At 37.4% G+C, this 20416-nt stretch overlaps 1 protein-coding gene across 1 annotated transcript in view; it reads left to right on the top strand.

Moving 5' to 3' along the window:
- LOC129764191 (uncharacterized) overlaps nt 1-20416 on the top strand; it is a 295221-nt gene that overhangs the window by 78114 nt on the left and 196691 nt on the right. Inside the window, exon 2 of the mRNA XM_055763044.1 lies at nt 10241-11489. Coding sequence (XP_055619019.1) covers nt 11429-11489 — 61 coding nt within the window. The 5' untranslated portion in view covers nt 10241-11428. The remainder of the gene's footprint in view (nt 1-10240; nt 11490-20416) is intronic.

The raw sequence follows: 20416 nt of genomic DNA, 5'->3' as shown, positions 1-20416 counted from the left end.
GATTGGGCACGTTTGTGACGAATCCCACCTTGCGTCTTGCTGAAGGTTTGAGCCGGGCCTCGTTGACGATGATATGTTGCGGGTGTTTTCGCCGACAGGTGCACCAGCAGGTTGGCTCTCTCTCTCTCTCTCTGCTAGTCTTTCTCGCCAGGTATAGTCATAATCATCAATCAGTCAAGTTTGTTTTTTCCTCGTACTTTTTTCTCGGGCTGATGATGAGCGTTAGATATTCGTGTTTGGAAAAGTGCTGAAATTGTGCTTTAGGATAGACAAAATTAGCTCACATTTTTCCGCTTTGTTTCTATCCTATTACAGTGATGTCGGTAATTTTTTACTAGGAATTCATAACGGTGATCCCGCGTGTTTGGTTGAGTTATGTGCCTACATTACTCTTCTTGGAGAAATTAGTCTCGAGAAGGAAAAATAAATTTTTTGTTTGCTTCCAATTTGTGCCTATTTGTGGTCTTACTATTAATAGTCATTAGGAGAGAGGATTGTTCCATTACAGAAGTGACGAAAAGACGGTGCTCTCCAAAAGGGATGATAAGATTTCCTCAAACTCAAACTCAAAGATCCAAGATGGGTAAATTCTGTAAATCATCTGTCTTCAGCTAGGTTCGCCATTCAATCATAAATAATTTTACGCTTTCACAACGTTTGGAAAATGTAAAAATCCAACCATTTTTGACCGAAATTTTTGTGTTTTTTCCTGTCTAGAGCGAGTTGAGAATGTATTTTAAATCGAAAATGACATGGGTTTATGCTCTCATCCGATGCAAGCTCTTTGCTTTTATTCATCATTCCAACTAGTAAAGTAACTGGTACAAATTCGGCACCCCATTTTGTTTTTTTGGACTTAGCTCTTGGCCAATGCTCGGAATTTCTTCATATTACGTCAGCTTATGAAGGGCTCTATTGTGGACATTTCCCCGCAAACCGATTTCAAAAATCTTGATTTGGCTCGGAGCTTTGAGTATAGAAGTGAAACAACTCAAATTCGAGTACCCGCGATGCCTGGGTATAAATTTGGCACCCCATCTTTTTATTTATTCAAATTAAAAGAATCGTCCTGAAATCACTGAAAAATGTATTTTTTGCCATTTTCATACAAAATAGAAGTGAAGTACACTATCTTACGTAAATTAACTCAACTTTGATGAAAAAGCATGCAATTTTACAAAACGATTTTTTCAAGAAAAAGTGAAAAACAATTTTCTTCTCGATTTATTTGTAACTAAAAAAAGTAAAGTAAACTAAAATTTTTCTGCATGGGCATGCAATACTATTTATTATAGCAACACTATGTTTACATTGGGGTGCCAAATTACCTGCATACCGAATTTTCGCTTTGGAATGAAATCTATGGAATTTGTGATTAAAATCTCGATACACTTACTCGAATTCGTTGAAGAACATCAATTTCTTGATCCAAATCAGTTTTAATATATAAAATCGGTTCACTATTCGATTTTTAATGATTTTTCAAAAGACGCACATGAAAAAATTTCGAGATTTCAAAAACAAAAAAACTTGATTTAAAAAAAAAAACACATATATTTTGGGTTTTTGGCATGTGACGTTTGTTACTACATTACTAGAACACCGAATTTGTACCAGTTCCTCTACAATTCAACAAAATTTTAAGCTATATCCTACGTCATTCCTGTTTGTTAAAAATTGCATTGCGTTTATCAGATTCTTCTCTGCAATTCGCTCAAGCATGCTTGCACACCATTTGTATTTTATTTATATACAGTAGAACCCCGATTGTGTGCACTCCCGCGGCCGAGTGGTTAGCGTCATAACTAACATGCCGGGTTCGGGTTCGATTTCCGTTCTGGTCGGGGGAATTTTTCGTCAAAGAAATTTCCTCCGACTTGCACTGTGATCACGCGTATTCTAGAGCTTGCCACTCCGAATGCATTGCAAGGCGTGTTATTTGGCATAGAAATCTCAACTAAGTACTAATAAAAATGACGCAAGTAATACTACGTTGAAACGGCGAAGTTCCTCTAACGTTAGTGCCATTGAAGAAGAAGAAGAACCCCGGTTATCCACGGGATAGTTTGGCCTATAAAAAAATCGCGGATAACGCAAAAAAGCACTATAAATTAGATTCAAACAAAAAAAATATATTGCAGCATGAAAACTATGTGTTATCGATACATAAATCATTTCACTATCCATCTATAAGATCGTGTACCCCAGTGGCTAGATAATGTGAAAACCACAACCTACTGCTCACTGATGAATTCTAGGAAGGCCTACAGATTTACTATAGAACTCGCTGTCGCGAATAATCCGCATTGCGGATCATCTGAATAGTCAAGGTTCCACTGTATCTAAATCATGTTATTAATGCATCTCGATGACTTCAATCCCGATCATGATTGTCCGATGCACTGATGTTGGCTTGTCCACATGATTACTATAGCAGCCGCTTGGCGCGTCTCAATACAACACCATTAACAGTTGAAGGCATTTGTTGGCAAATTCCGTTTTTTACAGTTCAGTTTTACAAATTTTTTTTTTTGTAAACTTTTCACAAAAAAAAAAATTTTTACTGTGTTACCAGTAATACTTTTTTTTTGCAAACTTCAATTTCATTAGTCAACATAATTGCCTTCGAGGGCGATACAGCGATTATAGCGATCTTGCAATTTTTCAATACCATTTTTATAGTACTTTTTCGGGTTTACCTCAAAATAGGCTTCAATTTCGGTAATCACTTCATCATCAGTCTTAAATTTCTTGCCAGAGAGCATTTTCTTCAGATCTGCGAACAGAAAATAGTCGCTTGGGGCCAGATCTGGGGAATACGGTGGATGCGGAAACAATTCGAAGCCTAATTCATGCAAATTTGCCATCGTTTTCATTGATTTGTGATTTTTCCATTTTTTTTGACAATAACAAAAGTTGCTTCATTCTCAATGCTGTAACTCACGAACCAATCGACCGATTACTGTCAACTTTTCACACGTATCTATTGAAAGATGATGCTTTGTGATAGTCAAGTAAACTTTTGCAAGAGGCGCCATCTAGACGTCAACCTTATGAACTTTTCAGCCGAACTGTTATGTTTATACATGGAAGTAATTTTTCTATAAATTTGCTGACATTTCCACTAACATCTCATCGTGAAGGGGTGGAACGATTTCGAATTTTGGTTAATTTAAATTTGGAGTGTTTCTTTTGAGTGTGCATTTAAAAGCCCTGAACACCCCTCATTATTAATCTATTTCGATTTTGACATTTGTTCTTCAGATTCCGCTTGCAACTTATTGCAGCACTCTAGCCCGTTGTTCAAGCACGAGCCTAGTAGGTTGTAGTGAATTACAGAATCTGACAGAATACGAGAGATCAGTCCATAAACGATTTCGATCGATCGATCGAAAGTAACATCGTTATATCCATTACAAGGAAGCACAATAGAACTCATTCACCGGGATCACTGTGCTGCTATTACTGTTGGAACAAATTACGGTTGCTGCTGTAATTGCTGGAATAGGACCTGGATGATTATCAAAAATAAGTACTGGGTAAAGGAGATTAGTCTGTGGCGCGGATCTTCAATGTATGTGAGACGCGACAGTTGCTTGCCTGATAAATTTATTTATTTATTTATTTATTTATTTACTATGACTCTACATACCATTGAGATTAGATCCGATTCACTACTTTTCGCCAATAAACCTGATCCATGGCTGCAGTTCTCCAACTCCCGGCTGCACCGATTCTTGCCAAGTTCTGCTCCACCTGGTCCAACCACTTCGCTCGCTGGACTCCTCTCCTTCTTGTTCCTACCGGATTCGATGCGAACACCATCTTTGCAGGGCTGCTGTCCGGCAATCTTGTAACATGCCCTGTCCATCGCACTCGTCCAGTCTTGGCGACTTTCTGGATGCTGGGTTCGCCGTAGAGTTCTACAATCATGAAAAAACTCTGTTGCGACCAGTCCCTCCTGCAAGCATGTATTTAGTCTAAAACGCATTGATCCCAAGCCCAATCAGCCCGGCTTCGTGTTTCAGTCGGGTATACAAGTCGGCTACCGTCGCATGTGTTCTTCTAATTATGTCCACGTCGTCGGCAAAATAGATAAACTGACTAGACTTGTTGAAAATCGTGCCCCGCATGTTGAAACCCGCTCTCCGCATAACACCTTCCAGCGCCACGTTGGAGAGAAAACAGTAGAGTCCATCGCCTTGTCGAAGTCTCCTGTGAGTCGCAAATGATTCGGAAAACTCACCTGAGATCCGCACACTGCACCGTACATCGTTCATCGTTGCCTGAATCAGTCATGTCAGTTTTCGGGGAAAGCCGTGTTCGTCCATGATCCTCCATAGCTGTCGTCGGTCGATTGTATCATATGCGGCCTTGAAGTCAACGAAGATGTGGTGCGTAGGGACCTGATACTTGTGGAACTTTTGGAGGATCTGCCGCAGTGTAAAAATCTGGTCCGTCGTCGAGCAACCGGGCATGAATCCGGCCTGATAACTTCCCATAAATCTACTTACTATTGGCGATAGACGGCGGAAGAGGATCTGAGACAGAATTTTGTAGGCACCATTCAGGATTGTGATGGCACGGTAGTTCCCACACTCCAGCTTGTCGCCTTTTTTATAGATGGGGCAGATTTCCCCGTCGTTCCATTCCGCCGGTAGCTGTTCTGTGTCCCAGATCCTGACTATCAACCGGTGCATACACTCTAGAAGTTTTCCCGGTCCTCCCTTGATGGACTCCGCCATCCTTACCAGCTAAAAGCCTTCTTAACTTTCCCCATCTTCGGGAGTGGTACGTCGTCGTTGTTCACTGCACCGGTATAGTCCTCCTCAACGCCGTCTTGGTCACCGTGGTGAGCCATGGTGAGCGCTGGTGCGACGATATCCTAGAAATGCCGACCGTCGATCAAAACATGGTCAATTTGTGTTTCTGTTTGCTGTGGTGATATTCAGGTGTAACGGTACTGGAGGTTGTGCTGGAAGAATGTGCTACGTATGGCCATGTTCTTGGAGGCAGCGAAATCGATAAGTATTAGGCCGTTTTCGTTGGTTCTCTGTTCAAATGGCCTGTCTTATAAATGAGAATATGTTTTTATATTCTACATTATATACTTCAATTGAACCGACTTACATTCATACATTGTAGACTGCTTAGAATAAAGTATATTCAACGTCAATTCCGTTGAAAAGAATTGTTTGTTTATTTATTGTGCTTAAATATGATAATTTCAGCTGTCCAGTTTCTATAAGACTACTTCAAAATTCATATGTATGATCAATGAAAAATGCAAAACAAAAGGCTGATTTACATGGCAATAATTGGTAACCTTGCCATTTCGACTAATAACATAACTAATAAATTCGTGTTGGAATACTATTTACCAAATTCGGCTGAACGGATATTTTTCCATTTTTCCGAAATTGCGACCTTGAGTTCTTCAATCGTGATGTACCGTTTTCCCTCAGTGCAGATTCTGCGTACTAGGATCCCCCCCCCCTAGGATTTTTCAATTAGAGTCCAAGACTTTTTGGTCCTTAATCAATTGCGTAGTTTACTTGCTGGTATGAAGTGTGTTTTTATTTGTGACGATATCCACGCAAAAACGGTAGGAGAGAGGATTCCAGAATATGTGTGTAATCCTTAAATGATGTCGTTGAGGCCCTATAGTATAATTCCCAACCCCATAGCAATAAGGCAACAATTAATAGTATTACCCTAAAGCTACAGCTGTATACTATCAAAATAGCGAGAGAGAGAGAGAGAGAGAGAGAGAGAGAGAGAGAAATACCGTGATCACCCGAACGATCGTGGTCAGTGGTCGATCCATATGACCACTGTCCCCGAATCAAAAAAGTACAGTCGAAATTCATTCCTCATTACGATAACACGGTCGTCTTTCGTACAATAGAACATTTCGTGATAATATCTCCCAATTCCAAAAGTTCCGAAAGTAAGTGCTTGTCCGCGACTTTGGTAAAAAAGTGGGAAAGCAGAAGTACATTTACCTCCCCCGCCTGTGCGCTGTAGTTAGCCACATGTGAAAGCTACTTTCAGCTTTCCGGTTGCGCAGAATCCCTCCCAAACCATGCACGAGCCTCCACCAAAATTCCTGGTTGAAAAATACTGTTCCTTCTTAAGAACCAGTACCTGTGAAACCATCAGGACTATCCAAATTGAACTTGTTTTCGTCAGTGAAGATAACCTATATTAAAATTGGATCGTCTAATCCGACGAGAAATTTCTCTGACACCAACATTTTCTTGATGAAATGCATCGATTTGTCTCTTTTCTTTCTTCTTCTCTTGTCTCTTCGCCATTTTCCAGATTTAATTGATCAAAACAACTAAAACAACGGAAAATGTAATTGCTCTCATAGAAACTCGACTGTGAAAATACGGAAACATTCGTTCACGCTCAGTGCTTGCACACACACATATAAAAGTCATGCAGTGTATGGAAGTCCTACCAATACCTACACACTAGAATATAAATTGAAGCATTGTTTGTTCACAATGACACAAAGCAGCAAGATTATCACCTGGTCTTATAGAAGTTGGACAGAGCGTATGGCCGTGTTATTTTTGGATATAATGCTACTTTGAATTCATTTCAAATTTACGCTGTATCACTTTTGTTCAAGAGTTCTTCACGTTTTCAGGTATTTTCCCTGTTAGAGTATTTTTTTTTATTGTGTATATGTTCGTCTATCGTTTAATATAAATTGTGATTTTAGTTTCAACAACTTTACTTAAGCATTCCGTCAAAAAAAAGTTGATGGGTCTGAGCCTAGGAGCACGGACGGGATCTTGACCTTGACTGTGATTGTGTGTAGTAATTGCATTTCAATTGAGTTTTTCATTGTAAAAAATCTGTTTTTTTCTCTTTCGATACATCAAATGGATGCCCTGGAAAACCCGTTTCCTGTATGTACTTGTATCCTTTAAACGGGTTAGATGACATTACGTGGTAGAATTCGGTACCACATTCTGTTCAAAAATGTACACAAAAACACCATTAAAGCCATTACTACCCTTTTATTCTGTTTATTTAATCACGCAGAAGAAGACAAAGAGTCATCATGTATCATTGTTAAACACAAGTCTAAATAGTTAAGACCTACATAAATATAAACCTGAGTCAAATCAATCTATAACTACAAAAATATATTATAGACAAAAATAGCATTATCTACTTCGTTACCACGTTGTCCGGAACATTGTTTGTAATAACTTAATAGCCCTGTAAGATCGCGACTACTCAAGGTATCATAATCTGATGTACGTGAGTATACCCTTTTGATCTACTAAATCAGCAGCCATTTAAATTCATTTATTTATTTATTTATTTTTCACATAACCAAAAAACATACTCGACATTATGACATCCTGGACCACAATTACACAAATTGTTGGTAGTGAGACCTACATGATAAAAACATGAATTGAGCACAAATTGATTGGACAACATACAATATAATATAAAATTAATGCCTATTATCGGTAAATGAAGAATAATTCATTTTACGCATCAACTCACATTATGAGCTAACGCCCGAATTTAGGCAAAAAGATTGCTCGTTGGGTCGGGGAGGAAGCGAATGGATAGTGCAATCGAAAGAAAACATACCCAAAAAAAAATCGTCAAATTGTTAACTTTTTTTACTATATTCACTGTTTATGTTTCAAGCAAAAAAAAAATCTGGATGAATTTCCTGTCTAATGATATATAACACAACATATGTCGCAAAAACCATTTTGAGTAATAAGCGTTTGAAAACTCTTAATAAATCGTTACATTTTTCGTAGAGTGACCCCCCTATATGGAAATCAAAGACATAATCTTATGTCAAAAATGAGAAAAATATGTTAATAGCATAGTTCACTAGAAATTGTGTTATCTTGGTAAAAGACTTAATCATGGTCCCGATGCAAAACGAGATTGCATTTCAGCTCATCTTCTACACAACAAATCAATCGACGCTTTTCTTTTAACGCGGTTAAAAAACTCTGTTTTTTGACATAGGACTACGTTTTTCATTTCTATACCGGGGTATAAAATCAAAGTTTCGAAAAAGAAAACGTTACGCCGGAGACCGAGATTTTGAGCGTTAAAAGCTCCTAAACGACTGAACGAAATGGTTTTATTTTATTTTATTTTATTTTATTTTACAAAACATCAACAGGCTTAACATGTTTGCCCTAAAAACCGAAAATTAATTATTAAATAATAAAACTATAAAACTAAATGTTAAACCTAAAGGGTGTGTCACATCAAATTGCATCACGGAAAAAACGCTGTAGAAATTTAATTTTTAGGAATTATATCTTCTGCTTTCGCTTATAATCAGATAAGAGTGTATAGATCACGTTGGCCATTCTTCACTGTCAATTTTTCGTAAATTTGGAAAAATGTCGTCGAACGAAAAAGAGCGTCGTTAACTAATTCTGTGCACTCATTTCAAGAATCCGGAGTTGTCACATCGGGACATCGGTAAGATGCTGGGAATCGTCCAATCCACGGTCAGCAGAGTACTAAAACGATACTTCGAGAACCTAACCATCGACCGGAAGGTGAAGAACGGCAAAAATGGATGCTCCGTCAGTGAAAAAGATCACAAGCGCGTAGTTAAGCAGTTTAGACGTGATCCGAGAAGTTCGGTCCGGGATGTCGCCAATAAGCTGAGTTTGTCAAGTTCATTCGTCCAGCGGACCAAGCAGCGGGAGGACCTGCGTACATACAAGGTTCAGAAGGCTCCTAACCTCGACGAAAGGCAAAACATGGTGGGGAAGACGCGAGCCCGGAAGCTGTACACCGAAATGCTGACGAAGCCGCATTGCCTGGTAATGGACGACGAAACCTACGTCAAAGCGGACTTTCGTCAGCTGCCGGGCCTGTTGTTCTTCTCCGCAAAGGACAAATTCAGCGTTCCGGAGGAGATTCGCAAGCAGAAACTATCCAAGTTTGCCAAAAAGTACATGGTATGGCAAGCGATCTGCTCTTGCGGAAAGTGGAGCGCCCCCTTCGTGATGACCGGCACGGTAAACTGGCAGGTTTACCTTAAGGAGTGCCTACAGAAGCCACTATTGCCACTATAAACTACCACTATTGAAGCAGCACGAGGGCCCGACCATCTTCTGGCCGGATCTCGCTTCGTGCCACTATTCAAAGGACGTGTTGGAGTGGTACGAAGCCAACGGGGTCACTTTCGTGCCAAAGGAAATGAACCCGCCCAACGCGCCGGATCTTCGCCCAATAGAGAAATATTGGGCGATTATGAAGCAGGCCCTCCGTAAGAACCCAAAAGTTGTCAAATCGGAGGCGGACTTCAAGAGAAAATGGATTTCCGTTCAAAAAAAACTACAACCTGACGTTGTACAGAACCTTATGGACGGGGTAAAGAGGAAGGTGTGAGCATACGGGCTTGGGCTCGAAGTATGAATAAAAAGAAAATGCCAAAAGTTGTTAAATAGTTTTTATTTTACTGTCTAAAATTTTCAAAAGGATCGGTCTACTGGGCGAATTTCTACAGCGTTTTTTCCGTGATGCAATTTGATGTGACACACCCTTTATTACATAGAATCATTATTCGCAATCGTTGTTCTTTTTCTTTATTCATTCATTTGATACAATTGCATTGCCCAAAAACCGATTTGCAGAACAAAATAGATTAGTTTCCTCTGAGTACCAATTAAAGTCGACGCAAGCTATGCCAGCAGGAATTTGCGGGACGAAATTCCACTAAGAAAATCTAGCGCCAATCAGCAAGATGAAGAGCATTCTACCGTGTCCAAACATCGCATCCCAAATTCCCTCCCCTCTAATCAAACGCCGGGCTGTATCACGAAACATCGTCCAAATTAAATTAAGATATTTAAATGTCCTATCTAAAATGAAGGCCAACCATCCGACGGTACCTGCCCCTAAATGGGTTCGGACCGAATTCCATATCGTGCGCCACCAGGTCGTAAAAACTGGGCAACATTTCAGTGCTTTTAATGTCACACAGACACTACTACTACTGTCCCTCTGCTCCAGAATGCCGCCTCTCGGGGGGCTCTCGCGATGGGTTCTATCCCCGCACACAGTCTCCAGCCGTATATCGTTTTTGCCGCCTGAAACACAAACTTTTTGCCAGAGGGCGCTTAATGTGTGTAATTTGTTCGACATAAAATAAACTTTTTTATCTCCGTCCTGCATCTCTAACTCGTTCTTTCCCGTTCTGGTTTCATTTTCATTTCAGGCCGTTCGTCCATTCCCCCCGACGCCACGACGGCAATTGATGGTGGTGGCCTAGCGAGTGGGTCGCTCTTCCGGTTTCCGGTTAGTCAGTGTCAGGAGGTCGTCGGGTGATAAAAACCGGAACATCCAACGACAACAACAATTACTCAACTGTGAATTCCGAAAGGGCCGCTCTTCGGAGCTGCAGAAAAGAACATAAATTAAGAGGGGACACACACACACGCTTGCCGAGAGGGTTGCAACGCTAGATATAAAGCAAATAAATAAACATCATTATCATCATAAAATATAAAACACATAGTTTACCGACGTTCGGGGATGCAGGGTACCCGGTTGTGAAGCCCAAATGTGTCCTGTGTGGACAAGTTGTGCAGAGTGATGATAGCGAGAGCAAAACGGCATCCCTCATTAAGTCATCAAAAACTAGTGAATAATTTAGTGTGAAAGCTCTCCTAGAATTAAGTGATAAAAATTAAGGAGCATTTAATGAAAATTTAAGCAAGAAGCAGAGCATCGACATCCGCCGCCCTGGTTCGGGGAAACTTTCCACCTCATTCAACTCCTTTCTGACTCTGTGTGAGAACTATCCTATCCCATCCTATCCGGGCGCTCTTCCGCTTCGTACAACGACGTACGTGTGCAAGAGTCAACACAGCAGAAATTGGAGACATCCTGTTTCTCCACAGCCCATCCATAACACCACCCTCCCCCCGCAACCCAACTAATTCCTGTGTTCATGAGATTAAAGTGTTCATTCTGGAACGTCGACTATAAACTCTATCGTCATCCTACCTATTCGCCCCTACTCTTGAACTTTGCTAGAATTTCGGCTACCGAACCCACGTCGGCCCGGGCTCGAAACAAACGATTTTTAAGGTCACACTTCCCCCTCCCAGCTACGGTACCCAGGATAAGACACATCGCCGCATCGTCGCCTCCAACAAGAGAGATATTCTTCGGGACGGAACGAAACGGCTTCGACAAAATAATTGCAACAACCGGGCAGTGAGACTGTGGTGGGGCAGCACCGCTAAACATCAAAATCAAAACTCAGTGAGGACCAAACTTTATCTTCCCGGAAGGGGGTGGCCGTATCAACCTTCGAGAGAGGTTATCCTTACCTAGCCCAGTTGGCGTGCCGAGAAGATTGATGGATTACATTCGTCGCTAGACAGCAGGTGATGACGTCATGATACAAACGATCGATCAACGGATTTGGATTATATTTTGTTGGTACCTTGTCTTAACATGTGAGTATTGATGAGATTATCCGTTTTTCATTGTTTGTGCTTTTTTTTATGCATCGTATTTAAGGAATTTCCCTTGTAAATTATTTTATCCCACCTGATATTTTCGAAAAACGATAATTACAATTAAAGGTGAATAGCCCAAGCCTATTTCATACATGCAACTACCATTTCAATAATAATTCATTATTTTAGATAAGAAACAACGCATTTATCCCATTTAGCATGATGTGTGCAATTGAAACCGCACACTAAAAATATGTTCGATTTGACGACTATTTACGATTTTGAGTTTCATAGTAAGAATCGTTCGGTATTATGAACAACACTTAGTTAGGTTAGAATATTCTTCGAAGAACGGGGATTATAGTGATATGTGGACGCAGTAAAAGGGCATATCTCTCAGGGTGTTTTCGTTTCATCACCTCTTTCCCTACTGCGTTTTGGTCCTGTCTTGTATCACACTTGAAAGTTGTCAGAAGCGTTTTTCTCAGACATATGAAAAGACAATTTTTTTCCATCTTCATTTTTCTGCGAATAAGATATCTTGCGGTTCTGGAAAAAGTGCGCATTGAAAAAAAACCTTTTTTTGATCGAAAAAAATTGAAAATAAAATTTAAAAATGGAGCATCCCAAAAACTACATTTTTTAAAAATCTAATTTTTTGATACAATAAATCCATATTGTCTCCAACTACTAGTGGAAATTTGATCCTGGGCTAATGAAAAATGTTTTTTAAATTGAATTTTGACGTGGGACTACGTCTAACCGGACAATATGGGGGTAAAATAAAAACCTAAACACAGAACATGCAGGAAAAAATGAAAGATTTGGAATGTTTATAACTCGAACATTTCTCAATTAAACGGAAAGATGTTTGCATCAATATTAAATATTTCTACGTATCTATCACAATTAAAAAAAAAAGTTATTTTCCATGAGACAACTGAACAACTGTGAATATTAAACGTTATCTAAACACCCTGCCTTCCCTAACACAACCATCAAAATCAAGGTGTCTTACATTACATGGCGTTTTTTAAAATTCTTTACTTACACAGCAAATATATTGAATTCAATCTGTTTTCGAAAAATGTTTCATTCAATCGATAATTTAATCATTACAAAGAAATGATTATTAAGCCAACGGTAGTCTCACGTCAACCTTGCGGTTATATCATAGATATAACCCACCTTTTTTTCAACAGTGCATATCGAGTGCTGTCTGTCTGTCTTTCTGTTTTTCTGATTCTTATGAACTCGGAAATTGCTGGACCGGTCGACGGAAACATTTGTATGTAGCGGTTTTTTTTTGTAGCGGGACACCTCCCCCCACTCTAAGGGGGGTTGCCATACGAATGAAACAAATTTCTGTAAACTCGAGAACTAATCAGACAAATGCCTGATTTTGTCATGTGGAAGTTTTAGGGTTCAAAAAATGTTTCTATGGTGGTTCGATACCGCTTCCCTCCTCTCAAAGGGAGGGGGGGAGGTTTTAGGCTGCCATACAAAGGAAAAAAAATCTACATAACTCAAGAACTAATCAAATAAACGGGACCAAATTTAGCATGTGGAGCCATTCTAATTGAAATCGACAAATGACAAATTATGGGTATTTTTGATTCGAATGATGGTTTGTATTCCGTTTGTGTTGAAGGAAATATGAGTTTTCCACAGCAATTAATTTTTTTTTTGACTCAAGTGTAACTATTGAAAAGGGCGTATCGATTTTAGTAAGAAAAAACTTTGATAATTTAAAAACTATGAGTCGTACCGAGATAGTGTCTTAGAAATTGTTATAGAGTATTGATGTTGAAACGTGAAAAAATATACACTGTAAAAAAAATAGTACTCCTTTTTTATTTACAAAAAAAACTTCAATTTGCAATATCTAAAATATATATTTTTAATTTTTTTTTATTTTTGATATAGAATTATAGAAAATAGAAGTCATGTAGAAAATTCAAAAAATGAGTCCAAGATGGTGAAACTATTTTTGACAAACTTTGCAGAACATCGATTTTTTATGATTTTTCGAATATTTGTATGTTAACAATCATTTTTAGCCACAAATTATGAATCCTGATGAAATAGTAGATAGGCTATTTTAATATGGCTGTAGTGTTATACCGTCATATACATGAAATTTCAAGAATTTGCTTATAATTTTCAACAACTTTTCCAAATATATCATGATGGTAAAATTATATGGTTAGGAGTTATGTTCAAAAGTTTTAACCCACAGTCTCCAATATATTCCAACGTAACATAACTTGAGAACTAATCATGCAAATGGAACCAAATTCGGCATATAGAGGATTTGAGAGTCAATAAATGTATAATAAATATAGTGTTTCCTTCCCCTCTCTAAACGGTGGGGTGCCCAGGTTTCCAAATTCCAAATTCAAGCAAAATCTTCAAAAATCCCGATTTTTACCCATGTTTACATCCACATAAATTTCACCTGAAATTTTTAAATATTTTTAAATATTTAAAATTTCAAACTATTATATACAGTTTGTATATAATAGTCTAAAATTGTATATAATCGAATCACATATAATCGAGTTCGACCTGTATGATTTTTCCGGATTTGGTCCGGACAATTCCCAACAACATTTTTCCCCTTTTATCCAAAAAGTACTGCAAAAAATCTTAGCATTTGAACTACTGAACCGATTTAGATGATCGACAAATTGAATTTAAGCCAATAAGCTAAACTTCTTTGAAAAAAATATCACACTCGCGGGAAGATTGGATTCTAGTCGCATGGGTCTAGTCACATAGGAATATTGAACAATGACTCAAAACATATTAAATTTACAAAATAATAACTTGAAAACGAAAACTAACACCTCTCTGATTTTGGGATATATTATGTAAAAAATCTTAGCTTTCCAGAAAAAAAATATAACGCCCTCTATCTTTGACCGAGAAAACTATGAAAAACTAACTCAATCAATAATTACAAAGACGAAATTAAATTTTTTTAGAAAAAGTAATATTTTCCACATATTTGGTGATCTAAATCGGCCCAGTAGTCCAAAAGTTATGATTTCGTGTAGTTGAAAAAAGGAGGAAAATTGTTTTTCCGAAATATCTGGTAACTTTGAAAATTCATAACCCAATAACCCAAAAATTGCATCTTTGATATCGGTAAATAATATTTAAAAGTCCTCAGCTTTCAAAAAAATATATAAAAAATATAGCGCCATCTAGCCCAAAGCCATGAAAACAATAAAAAACGATTACAATCAATAATTACAAAAATAAAAACCGTTCCTTTTGCGAGTTCAATGTTTTATAATAAAAGGCTGGCTTATTAGCTTCAATTTGATATGTCGTTCATCTGAATCGGTTCAGTGGTTCAAAAGTTATGAATTTTCGAAAAACGTCATTTTTGGGCTAAAGTGGAAAAAATTGATTTTTCGGAACACCCTAAAATGGATAAAATAAAAAAAATAAAAAAAAACGGCTCTAATGTTTTACGACAAAGAACAAAAGAAAGAAAAAATACTCTGATATAGCAAACATACCATATCGATCCGCTATTAGATATATCAAATCAAAACTACTTTCCTAAAAGGACAAATGTAAAAATGGTTGTCATTTACTAAAAAATATGATATTGCAAATATGGTGTACTTCATCGATATGAATACTTTAACAAAGATAGCGTTGCGATTTTGAAAGGAATTTTGAAAGGAATTTGAAAAAATGTGCTAATTTTGAAACGCTATCGAAAATTCATTTTTCATTTGCCCAGAATCAATTTTCTTCCAGTTGTTGGAGACAATATAGACTTTATTGTGTCGAAAATTTTGATTCAAAAAATGTAGTTTATGAGGTACAGGTCAGATTATATTATATACATACTCGGTTATCCTCAATTATGTATGATTCGATTATATACAATTTTTGACTCGATTATATACGATTTTAAAAAGTATATATTTCAAAAACGATAATTACATTAAAAAAAGCAAATATAGGAAATATTGCAACGTTAAGGGAAAAATTCAATTGACTATTCTGAACATAGTGAACAAAAAATCGTGATTTTTGGATTTTGAGGATTTTGAGGAATGCCCACCAGGAATTGTTTATAACGATATCGCAGCGAAATTAAGAAAGATGAAAGTTGAGTGTCAAGGAACAAACCGAGCGATTAGAGAACTTTAATTTGGTCGATAGAAACAATCAAGTTTATAATGAATTTTTGGGATAAAACGAATTATAACTTGAAGGTGTTACCACTATCTTTTAAGTTTTTCACTCCCAAAATATTATTTAAATCCACTAATTTAGATGTTTCACGACTAAATCCGGTACTATTTTTTTTTCATCTTTGAAACGGGAGTAACGGAATCGTCTTAAATAGCGTAATTTTTAATGCAGCGCCAGTTTGGGGCAGAGTCCGAAAAAGCTCTGTCATTGCTGAAATTCTGAATATGATGGTCTATCAGCTCCTGAACGATTCTGGATAAATTCATTTTTTTTCATGTTAGAAAGGTGTTTTCTGACCTTAAGGGGATGAATCAAAAATTAAATTCTTTTTTTATATTCAAAATACGAAAATATTTGTATAAAAAAAACAATAAAAAAATTATGACTCGATTATTTACAGTGGAAAGGAATCGGAGACTGTATACAGGTCGGACTCGATTATATATAGTCGACCATTTTTTTCAACAATTATTTTCAAATCCTATACATAATCGAATCTCAAGAAAACAATTTTTTCATTAATGTATGAATGTCAAACATTAATAGAAAAATAGCTTTTTTGTGATTCGATTATGTATTGGATTCGAAAATTAACGTTGAAAGTGAAATTGCGATTATATATGATCGAATCCGCCCTGTATTCCATTTTTAAACTTTATTTTCAATCTTTTTCGGTAATTTTTTTTCAGTGTGTACTTTTCCCAGAACCACAATATTAACATCTATAACTTTGCCTAAGACTCCATTTCGATCAAATAACTCGTTTTGGCGTTGTTGTTCATTTTCTGGAATGATACCAATTTTGCATAAGCCCTCCTCAAAAATTGGCCGTGGTCGTTTTAAAAAAAACTAATCCCGTAAAATGCCATCGTACCTAGTGCCAAACATTTTTTTCAGCAAAATTTCAGCTAAAGAAGAAATATGAAATTAAGAAATTCTTCAAAAATTCGTGTTGATTAGTGGAATGTCTCATGCAAAAATGGCCTAGTAATCCTTCTTCACTACGTCTTTCAGGAAGGGTGCCAAATCAGAAAACAGGTCACGTTTTTTTTTAAATAAAGTTAACGTTTATAACTTTTTTCACTGTTTCACTTTTTATGATTTATTTCACTCTTATGATACCAATCGAATCGGAAATTCTCTAAGATTTGTTTGATATGCTATACATTACAATTCGCTAATCTCTAAACGGTTTAAATTCATGAAAACTGGAAGAACTTCCTTTTTTCCCATACATTTGTTCTGCCGATTTGTGTGCTAACCCTACCCGTATTTCGAATGCTTATGACTCGAACATTTCATAACAGATCGGAAAGATGCTTGCATCAATTGATAGGAAATATTTTAACGCGTCTATAACAATTAATAAAATGTTATTTTTCATGAGATGAACAATTGAATAAGTTTTGATTGGGCCGATTTACGGTTACCCCAACACAGACTTCAAAATCGATGTGCCTGTGTAAATACGCTTTGCATATATACATGCAAGTCGGGGTATTTTTGTTCCCACCGAGCTGTGTTTCCCTAACACGGACTTCAAAATCAATGTGCCTGGGGGAGTCCGCTTTGTCAAAACATGCAAGTCGGGGAGATTTTTTTCCACTTAGCTGTGTTTCCCTAACACGGACTTGAAATTTAATGTCCCTGGGGGGATTCCGCTTTACAAATACATGCAAGTCGGGGGTATTTTTTGGTGTTGAGTACTTTTATACTCGCTTTTCGTAGTGCAGACCGGAATATGTTCCCCTAAAACGTACTTTTAAACTGTGAAGCCAGAGAAAATCGACATTTCACATACTAGAGGTGAATGAACTTTCGCGGTTCTAGAACTACGTAAACATGAGATGTGCAATAATTTCAGAGGGAAAAGTAAAATTCAATGATCGTTTGACAATTCTTTCGTTCACATATTTTGGTAGTCCTAGGCATCATATCAAACGTAAAAGGACGTTCATCAAATTTATTTGTAACGATGAACATAATCTATTACAAAAATTTCGATGCATTCTAGAATAATATTCGAAGTGGTAAACAAGTGGATTGCATAATATAATTGCGTAGTTCTACGTCGAAAATATGCGGTCGTGTCCTAGATACAACTATTTATATAATTTTTTTTTCTTCAAAAAATGTCTATGATTTTGGATGCACGCTATAAATATGGCAATCGGAAAATCGAATCGAGTCGGGTCAGCGCACGTTAATTTAGCGTGGAATTGATCTAAAGTAAATACATTTTAGGTAACTTTGCTTCCAAACTGACACACATCTAATGATGATGAACGATATTTACTCAAACATCAATTGATATGCTGCACCAGTTGTAACCACCTCGAGAACTGACTTGATATTCTCCTAAAGCACACCCTGAATGATACGAAAACTCAACGGAATTCATGGGATTCCACAACGACGTCGATCCCGTGAAATTCCTCCGCAGCAGCTCATCGTGACATAAAATTAATCCCAATAGCAAACTTTTCTCATCATTAAATTTTTAATTAAAAGCAAATCATCCCATCGCTCTCTCTCTCTCTCTCTCTCTTCACCTGGCTTTGATCATCCCGCGGAAAGTGTCGTATCGTCGCGGGAAGTAGCTTGTTGCACACACATCCATCCGCTGTCATCTGGCTGGAAATGGAGCGCTTGTCTCTGTATTTCCATCGTTAGAGGGAAGGATTTCTCCACAAAGCATCGTTAACGTGCGCGCCATTCACTTTGCAGAACATGAGTGATTAAAAGATACTCGACTAACGATGTGCGGATGTGCATAGCGGCCGCTCCCGCCATCGCTCACACCCCCTCCCTCCGAAAGAGCGGATGGATCGTATTTCTGTGTAGCACACACTTCACACTTTACATTTTCACAGGTAGGGCTCTAAGCGCCAAATCGCGTTATCTTATTCTGCAATGGAGAAAGGGTGTGTGCTCCTTTATAAAGGGAATCTACCTTTTTTTTAAATCATCAAAACGGGAATTAGCACTGCTTGTTATTCTTTGCAACATTTTCGAAACCAGTCGCAAGTATCTGGTACATGAATTTGGCTTATCTTCCGTGGCATCCTGTTTCGTTCAAGGTAAACGGCAACCGTTTTATCTCACCTCGAACGATGCTATGATTATTTTCTCGGGATGAACCAAGCAAGTGCAACCTTGACAAAGTGCTACGAAATGCTTCATTGTTGTTTCGTATTTAAGGATCTGCAATATTGTATGAGCGAAGGGTGGTTCATATTGCGCTGCTTGGGGTGCAGTTTAAACGGCTGTAATTCGATGTTATGATACAATGTTAGACGAATTAACACACGGACGGATGAAGAGCTGCTGTATAAGACGAACAGCGGTTGATTTTCTCATGTACATCTATGTTGTTTGTGTTGCGACACGTAGGATATCAACGTTTGCGATCGATTTGATGGATATGTCGATTTGGGATCACAATATAGCTTCGGTAAAACCTCTATCAAGTTCGAAACAGAACTTAGTATTAGCTCTTTTTCTACGGTTAGTTATGTAATTTCGACAGACCGTTTGATAACAATGTACCGTTGTCATCCCTCAATGAATCTTTTTCAATAACTGTCTTTTGCAACACGTGATTCGTAGCGAAAAGAAATATAATAAAGAATCAATTACTTCTCTTTTGACGAATCTGTCTGATTATTAGCGAATATCAAATTTCGTATGTCGAAAATTTATAATATGTTGACATTTAGTTCACGATTTCGAGTGTTTCGTGGAGAGTTTTCAGTTAGGATACAATAGTTCCAACGAATCAAAGAATTGTGAAGAAGCACACGGGTATTACTACTGCGAGACAACTTCATCAATTTCAAATATGACCATGTATCATCGATGTTGCACTGATGCTGTATTTGGAAGTCATTCAATTCAAGAAAATTCGACCATTTCGACATCTACAATCTACAATGCACAAAAATAGCAATGTGTGCGTGTGAAACAAAGAGCACACAAGCAATCTCCACCAAATGGCATGGAAACCGACACTTTGTATCGTTTCATCAAGTCTCAGATTTGAACTGGCAAACAAAATAGCAAAATGCGTGAGAACTTAATGGACATAATTTGCGTATGACCCCTGTTTTTATATCCTCATCTGTTGCGAAATGAAAAAAAATGGGAATGTTTTTTTTTGCAAATTTATTTTTTATTTTTTTATTAAGTTAAACTTATTTACGGGTTGGAGAATTGTAACGTATAGCACATCGAACAAATCATAGAGAATTTCTAATCGATATGCTAATCAGAAAAATCTGTTCGCAGCAAAAATAGTTATTGACGTTAAATCTATGACGGTTACTTGACTTGACCTGACAAGACGCGCTCCAACGTCAATAAATGCTTAAATTTTTTGAAACAAACTACAGGTCGGACTCGATTATGTACAGTTTTTGATTTCTTTTCACTGTATATAGTCGAGTCAAAAAATATTCTTTATTCGTTTTTTTTTTTGCATGTATTTTTCGTTTTTTGAAAATAAAAGAGGAATCTGATTTTTGATTCATCCCCTGATTTTTGATTCATCAGTCAGAAAACACATTTTTCACATGAAATGAATAAATTTATATGAATTCTCTCAGAAAGTGATAGACGATCATATTAGAGTTATCAGAGTTATAGAACTTTTTTTTGTTTCGTTGTCTCAAACTGGCTCTATATTAAAAAGTACGTTACGGAAG

Source organism: Toxorhynchites rutilus, chromosome 2 (assembly GCF_029784135.1).
Source record: "Toxorhynchites rutilus septentrionalis strain SRP chromosome 2, ASM2978413v1, whole genome shotgun sequence".
In the NCBI taxonomy this organism is placed as follows: Eukaryota; Metazoa; Arthropoda; class Insecta; order Diptera; family Culicidae; genus Toxorhynchites; species Toxorhynchites rutilus.
Note: the sequence above shows the minus strand (reverse complement) of the source record. Positions and strands in the feature narration are given on the sequence as shown.